At 49.1% G+C, this 7,933-nt stretch overlaps 1 protein-coding gene across 3 annotated transcripts in view; it reads left to right on the top strand.

Moving 5' to 3' along the window:
* eipr1 (EARP complex and GARP complex interacting protein 1) overlaps positions 1-7,219 on the top strand; it is a 33,676-nt gene extending 26,457 nt beyond the window's left edge. Inside the window, exons 7-10 of one of the 3 annotated variants that reach the window (XM_056590115.1) lie at positions 1,308-1,475; positions 5,824-5,991; positions 6,561-6,748; positions 7,042-7,219. In XM_056590115.1, the coding sequence (XP_056446090.1) occupies positions 1,308-1,475; positions 5,824-5,991; positions 6,561-6,735 (511 nt within the window). In that variant the 3' untranslated portion in view covers positions 6,736-6,748; positions 7,042-7,219. Of the gene's footprint in view, positions 1-1,307; positions 1,476-5,823; positions 5,992-6,560 lie in introns of all 3 variants that reach the window. The other 2 variants (XM_056590113.1, XM_056590114.1) reach the window with 2 other exon arrangements.
* Positions 7,220-7,933: the final 714 nt, after the last annotated feature.

The raw sequence follows: 7,933 nt of genomic DNA, 5'->3' as shown, positions 1-7,933 counted from the left end.
TAGCTGCTGGTGGCATGCGACGAGGCCGCAGCGCGGCGTGTCGCGTTTCACTCTGCTGCACACAGAGCGCTCAACGGCAAGGTGTTGTTGGGCTAACAAATATATATGGTATAGCAAAGAACAAAACGGAGGAGGAAGGGGAAATAAATGGGGACGTTAAAACGCCTAAAAGACTCTAGAGCTTAGAATTAAGAGAAAGTCAGAGAAACTAAAAGTAGGAAATGTTTAGAAGAGAGGCTTGAACGTAGTTTAGAGCAAGAAGGACAAGATGAGCCAAAAAAAATGCCGGGAGAGTTGGAAGGGTGAGGAGGAATCTCAGGGATGGGAGGAGCAAAGGAGGAAGGAGAAGTTTGTAATAATGGAAAGATTCAAGGGATGGACAAAGAACAGGACCGTGTCCTGCTTCTCCTGGCTTTCATGCACTGCTTTGTCGACCGTTTGTTTGCCATGTGTGTCTGTGTGAGCCTCCATAGTCACAGGTTGGATTGTATTTTATTGTTTTTTTACCAAGCAAGGCCTTTGCTGACGGAGGCAAGCTTTGATTGAGCTCACGAACGCTCTTGCTCGCGTCGGCCTGTGTGAGGCGTTCCCAGGAATCTCTTGTTTGTGCTCTCTTCCCACTCTGGCCTTCTCTCCCTGTCTTTTCGGTATCTCTCGTCTGGTCCCCTACTCCGTCATGCCGGCCCCCCCAACTCGTTCCCTCCCTTCTAGCCCCGGCCTCCTCATCTTTCTTTTCCACTCCATGCTGCCACCCCAACGTCTCTTTATCGCCTGTCATCTCCCTTCTCTCGCCCTCGCACTCTCGGTCTCTCACCCATGCCGCCTCCATATTTCTCTCCTCCATTCTGTTCTTGCTCCTCCACTTCCCAGAGGTATGCTCTCTCTCTCTCTCTCTCTCTCTCTCTCCCTCTCTCTCTTTCTTTCTCTCTCTCTCTCTCTCTCTCTCTCTCTCTCTCTCTCTCTCTCTCTCTCTCTCTCTCTCTCTCTCTCTCTCTCTCTCTCATATTAAATAACCATTGGTCAATTATTTGGCTAAGTTTCATTGTTGAACACTGAAGGAATTTGATCAAGAGTTGGAAAAACATTTTGTCAAGTGTTAAAAATAAAATAAAATTCTCTCTCTCTCTCTCTCTCTCTCTCTCTCTCTCTCTCTCTCTCTCTCCTCTCTTCTCTCCTTTCTCTCTCTCTCTTTCTCTCTCTCTCTCTCTCTCTCTCTCTCTCTCTCTCTCTCTCTCTCTCTCTCTCTCTCTCTCTCTTTCTCTCTTTCTCTCCATCTATTCACCCATCTCTCCCTCTCTGTTCTCCAGTCAGATCTACTGCATAGAGAACGCCCACGGGCAGCTGGTGCGAGACCTGGACTTCAACCCCAACCGCCAGTACTACCTGGCCAGCTGCGGGGACGACTGCAAGGTGCACTTCTGGGACGTGCGCAACGTCCAGGAGCCCGTCAAGAGCCTGGAGGAGCACTCCCACTGGTGCGTATAGGAGGGCCATGGGGATGATGAAGACGATGATGATGGAGATGTACTGTGTTACACGTACCACAGGCCGTGCTAATCGTCCCTAAGCAGCCCCATCACTCAGCAGAACCTTTAAAAAACCCTAGGCCACCCTAGCCTCGCTCAAATGAAAAAAAAGATCCCTCATCACTGAGTATCACTGCGACATTGATTACAACCATCGATCGCTGTTTGCTTAAGAACCCATGTGAAATGTGCGGACGTAGTGGCAAAACCTGGTATTCATTCAGTGTGGGAAATCCCACAATCTCTTGCGCGCATTAGCACAAGTCGGATGGCTGACTCGACAACAGGGACAGGGGGGCATCTCTGTTGCTAGGCGGTTGCTGCGGCCCCTCTTCTACCGTTTGCGTTTCCTAGGAGTGTATCTACGTTTTCCAAGTTATAGTCAGACCCAATGTATCCAGGAAAACCGATGCAGCAAAAAAATGTGCTTTATTCTGAGACCCGAATTGCCCACCGATATGAGGTCATTTCTTTAGACATCCATTATAGTTGGTGAATGTGGTAGACTCGCAATATTAAACTTAACGGTGTGTTTAACCAGCGTTATTTGAAGGACGGTGATGGTGTAAGGGCCGTGGCCTTGCGGTATGTGTCACCGAAGTGAAGACACTCTCTCTTGTGTTATGCTGCTCCATTCAACAAGGAGGCTCCAGTACGCCCACTAACAGACAGCATTCACAAAAACACAAGCAGACACAAGCTCTGAGTCGACATCGCTGAACTGAGCTGCTGTCCCCTCACAGCGAGAGGAGGCCTTGGGTTTGAACTTGGAACTAAGGGGGGTGGAGGGTCTCGGTAATGCCTTTCCATGTGAATCCCAGTGTTTGAGGCATTCACCACTGCCCACCCATCAAATACATGCCTTCTTGTTAGGGGACAGAGCACTGGATGTCCTGTGAGCTCAACCAGTTAGTACAGGTTAAAGTGCAGGGAAGATCCATCAGGATGATGTAACAAAGATTCACCGCACTCCGGATAATCCGGACACATACTTCTGTGTCATGTGGCAACTTATCTATCGGTCTTACTAGATCCCTCCTCCTTCAACCACAACCTCTCCCTTCTTTCTAGAGCGAGTCTTTTCAGAGAAATCAACTGAGTTCCTGATGTGAAGCTATGAACGTTCAGTTAATGGCGGGGGGAGGGTTATACGTCAGGACGATTCATGGTGGGGGTCATGTCACACGGCCGCAAAGTAACTAAGTAAAGTTACTGTTTCTGAGGCATTATCGGCAAGTTGTCAGCGGCTTTTTAGGGTCTCATAGAATACTTAAGGGTTATGTTTTTTGCAAATATTGTTTCTTTTTAAAGGGATACACACCGCAAATGTGTGTATAAGAAATGACTCCTTCTTACCTGTCCAGTGCCGTTAGTGGGAAATTCCGGCCTTCCTGATTATTGTGGGCAATCATGGTAGTCTGGTTCAAAATGTTTCAATCAAATGTGTGTAAGACCTACCCCCAGAGACATATAAACCAATCAGAGTTATCTTTCCCCGCATTGATATATGATTGGGCTTTTACGGTGCTTTTAAGTGTCTGGAACACCGTCAGTCTGCGCTACGTGGCCCCGGATGGTTATCACAACTGATGGGAAACAAAGTGGTAGAGCGGGATGAACGACAGACCGTTGTTGAACCAAGCATTGAAAATGTTTTCAAAATCAAGCCTGTCCCTTCTTCTCCCGCAGCTGTGATGAACCTGCAGACAATGCTGTGTGGGCCAAGTGGTGTTGTTTTGGTATTTCCCGAAGCGCTATTTTAGGGAGAAAATAGGTGCTTTGAGGTACGATTGAATTTAAATGTACGGCATCAACAGTGTCACCGTCAACTGGAGGATATACGGTCCCTGGCCCTGGGTTGCGGTGGATGCCAGACCCATACTAACTGAAATAGTCTTTTCAGTTCTGTGTTGTTGAGCTTAGGGCAAGGCCGAGAGCTGAACACCATATGCTGCACAAGACATCTGTATGCATGTGCTTGTGTGTGTGTGTGTGTGTGTGTGTGTGCTTGTGTGTGTGTGTTTACACATGTGTGTGTCCTTCCTTATCAGGTGGATGGTGTGCTGCAGCAGTTGCCTAGTTTGGTCCACAGACACATTGGTCGTCTATGCAGCCACATTAACACCCCTAATCTCTCTCTCTTTCCCTCTTTCTCTCTTTTTACAACCTCACTCACTCACTCACTCACTCACTCACTCACTCACTCACTCACTCACTCACTCACTCACTCACTCACTCACTCACTCACTCACTCACTCACTCACTCACTCACTCACTCACTCACTCACTCACTCACTCACTCACTCACTCACTCACTCACACACGCACGCACATGCACACGCACACACACACACACACACACACACCTACACACACACACACGGACACACGCGGACACACTGTTGACGTTATCTACAAAAAGCTAGATGGCGTTCGCAAACATATCTATAACTGTAGATAGCTGCAGATAACATCTCTACTGATAGGAGCTGTGTGTGTGTGTGTGTGTGTGTGTGTGTGTGTGTGTGTGTGTGTGTGTGTGTGTGTGTGTGTGTGTGTGTGTGGGGGTGTGTGTGTGTGTGTGTGGGGGGCGTCAGTGTGTCTGGAACAATGTGTGACTTTGGGACTAAACGTCACATCGATGTTTAATCCCTGTGCGTGAGACTGCTCATCAATGCACAAGGCAGTGTCTTTGCTGTTCTGCTATTCAGTGTGCCTGTGACTTTCCCATGGTGTCTGTGTTAAGGATGTGTGTGCGCATAGTTATCCCCACCGAACTGTATGTGTGTTTGCTGTGTGTGTGTGTGTGTGTGTTTTGTACGTGTCTCAGAGTGTGTCATGTGCCCGTTGCTGCGTTCATTTATTTTTTGCCGGAGCGCAGCCAGGATAGCGCCTCAGGGCTGCTGGGGGTATTAGGGACTATTTTTTAGTGGGGAAGCGGATTAGGGGAGCGCGGGGAGCGGCGTGGCCAGGGCTGATTTTCTGTCAACAGCCCCGGTTATCCTTCAATCCCTCCCTGCGAGGGACTGGGACCGCACTCTATGCTGTGCCCTGGGCTTGGGCACACACACACACACACACAGACACACACTCACACACCACACGCGATCACACAAAATCACACACACACACACCCACATGTTTATCAAAAAGCATGCAGCCACACAGAGCAATGTACAAACATGTAGACGCAGAGAAAGGGAGACAAAGCGAGCAGAACAGAGACAGAGAGGGAGAGAGAGAGACATCACTGGGGTGGGAGGGAGGTGGGTGCAAGACAGAAACTAGTAATCACAGTCCTGATCAGATAGGAGGAGGGAGGAGGAGGGAGAAGGCAGGAGAGAGATATTGCAGTAAAGACGGTGGAGATGGAGATAAATAGAGGAGGGGACGAGAGGATAGGGGAGTTTGAACGGAGGACAGAGGAAGGCACCAAAGGAAGGAAAGACGGAGGCAAAGGGAACCGAAAAAGCAGCTGGGTCGTGGGGGGATTGGGGAAGAGAGAACGAAAGAAAGAAACCAACATAGGCACAATAAGAGTAGCCTTGAGAGGAAATCCTAGTCCACCGAATATATTTAACGGGAAGGTGGCTGGGGAGGGGGCCACGGGGAAAGTGATTAAAGCTGAGGGACATTTATGATGTCTTATGATTCATGATAGCAACTAAAGTGAACTAAATTGTCGTTTTTGTAACGCAGTGCAAAAAAGGTACAGCGACTTCAAGACCATTGTTGTAAGAGAAAGACGGTGGGGTGAGGGGGAGTGAGCGAGGGATCATGCATATGCGTGATTTCTTCACATCTACGTTTGAATGTTTGAATAACCCCGTTTAATCCCATTTAAAGCATTTCTCATATTTCCAGATACGTAAGGACCCTATTCACATCCACATAGAACACCTCTGCGGTATTGCAGGAAGCAGGAAAAAAATAAAATAAAATCAATGCAAAGCTGACTTGATCACCATTTCGAAGATCAGCGCGGCCCGGTGGTTCCCCGGGTAGAGCGCGTACCATTAAGGCCCGGTCCTCACCGCGGCGACGGAGTTAGATTCCCGCCCTATGGTCCTTTGCGGCTTCCCTCCCCTCTCTCTCCCATACCTTACTGTCTTACTCTACAACAAAAAGGATAAAAATAGGGAGAAAATAAAGAAGGGAAATAAAAAGATCAGTCAAATCAAGGAATATTGTCTGGTCTGGACACCGGGAAGGAGCAGAGGGGGCGATCAGGGCAGCCCACACACCAATTACCATCCTCACCTGTGTGTCTGTTTGTCTGGTGGGCCGGCGGTCACAGGGTGTGGAGCGTGCGCTACAACCACAGCCACGACCAGCTGGTGCTGACGGCCAGCAGTGACAGCCGCCTCATCCTCTCCAACATGGTGTCCATCTCCTCGGAGCCCTTCGGCCAGCTGGGGGACGACGAGGAGCTGAGCGACGGCGAGGACGCCCAGCCCAGCGACAAGTGAGCACGCCGCGCCCCCGGGGCCAACGCCACGTCATCGGCGTGGTGTGATGTTTTGTAGAGAGCGTTTGTGGGTGCGAGTCCTCACCTGATGTCCGCGGGTCAGTTTTACGACGGACACAGTCAGGTGGGGTTGGACATTTTTGACACCTTATTTTGATGATCGATAACGCATCGTTTCAATAATAGAGCATATGCTGTCAATAATGTCCGACCTCAGCTATGGATAATGTTTACCTAGCTGGTAGTGGCGTTGGCAATACGGCCCGGCAAACAGACAGAAGCTCCATGTTTCGAACTCATAAAACTTGTATTTCAATTTAGAAGTGAGGAGAGCCCTTGGTGTTTGGATTCCATCAGATTTGGAATGTCAAACCAATCGAACATCTGATCGGACGTTATTTTCCGTTGTTCTAGTTTTGTCCTGGTTTATCGACCGTCATTGCTGTCCTCACTTGATTCTGTCTGTGATCAATGAAATTCCATATTACGCTTTCTTAACTTGTGTTTGTGTGTGTGCCTGCGTGTGCCTGTGTGTGTGCCTGTGTGTGTGCGGGCGCGCCCCCCAGGGTCAAGGAGCCCCTGACGGACAGCGTGGTGTCCACCTACGAGGAGCACGAGGACAGCGTGTACGCGGCCGAGTGGTCCACGGCGGACCCCTGGCTCTTCGCCTCGCTCAGCTACGACGGACGGCTGGTCATCAACAGGGTGCCTCGCGCCCTCAAGTACCGCATCCTGCTCTGAAGGACCGCAGCGTGTGTGTGAGAGAGCGTGTGCGTGACTGCGTGAGTGTGTGAGTGTGTGTGTGATTGAGTATGTGCGTGTCTGACTGTGTGAGTGCGATCGCGTGTCTGTGTGTGTGTGTGTGTCTGTGTGAGTGTGTTTGCCTGTGTGAGTGTGTGTGTGAGAATGCGTGTCTGTAAGTGTGTGCTTGTCTGTTAGTGTGAGTGTGTGTGTGGGAACATTTGTGTGAGAGAGAGAGAGAGATACGGATATTTATCGACTACCATCAGCTACCATTGAAGCATTCATACCTTTTTATTTTGGCAGGTTTTTTGCGACGGCAATGGATGCTGTGGTTGACGCTGCTGCAGACGCGTGTGCATGTGACTTTTATGTTTGTGTGTTCTATTCCAACGTGTTCATCGTGTTGATTATTTGGTCTATTCAGAATAAAATGATTCGTCCGCTGTTCCGATCGAAGTGTCGTGGGCCTTTGTGTTTCCTTCAAGGCATATTTAAATCCGATCTATAATTTTGATCCGCCTGAAACTGAAATTTCGTTCTTTTGTCTTCCCAACTGTTTGTTAAAAAAAAAAAAACAGAACATGCACGGTACGTCGAACTCTATCATCGATCTCTAACTGTCCCCACCAATGCAAAAATATGACATTATATTGCCCAAAATGGTGCAGAAAAAGCCATTTGAAAAGCAAACTAGAGATGTATGAGGTCAACACCGTTGTGGACCGTAAACTCTACAAACTCTGTTGCACATTGGAACCTCTGAAGCCTATTTCAGCTCACCGCTTTCAGACATTTTCTCTTGTCCTCTGATCACTACCTTCCAGCACCCCTTCGTTTCAGTCTCCTATGCCATTCCCCTTCCACCACACACACACACACACACGGTGCTGCCACCCTCACATCAAGTTTGTGTGGCTTTGTCTGTGTGTGTGTGTGTGTGTGTGTGTGTCTGTGCACGTTATGGCTGGTCGATAGTGACGGACCCAGTCCCTGCTATGGCAGACACCATTGACAGGTCTTTTAATTGCAGCTTGACTCTGTGGATCATGCCCAAGTGCACACTGCCACTATAGACATGCATGCATGTGCACGCACACACACACACACACACACACACACACACACAAACACACACACACACACACACACACGCACACGCACACACTTACGTGTGGTGCCAAGGGAGGGGCACAGG

This window comes from Gadus chalcogrammus, chromosome 5, assembly GCF_026213295.1.
Source record: "Gadus chalcogrammus isolate NIFS_2021 chromosome 5, NIFS_Gcha_1.0, whole genome shotgun sequence".
NCBI lineage: Eukaryota > Metazoa > Chordata > Actinopteri > Gadiformes > Gadidae > Gadus > Gadus chalcogrammus.
Note: the sequence above shows the minus strand (reverse complement) of the source record. Positions and strands in the feature narration are given on the sequence as shown.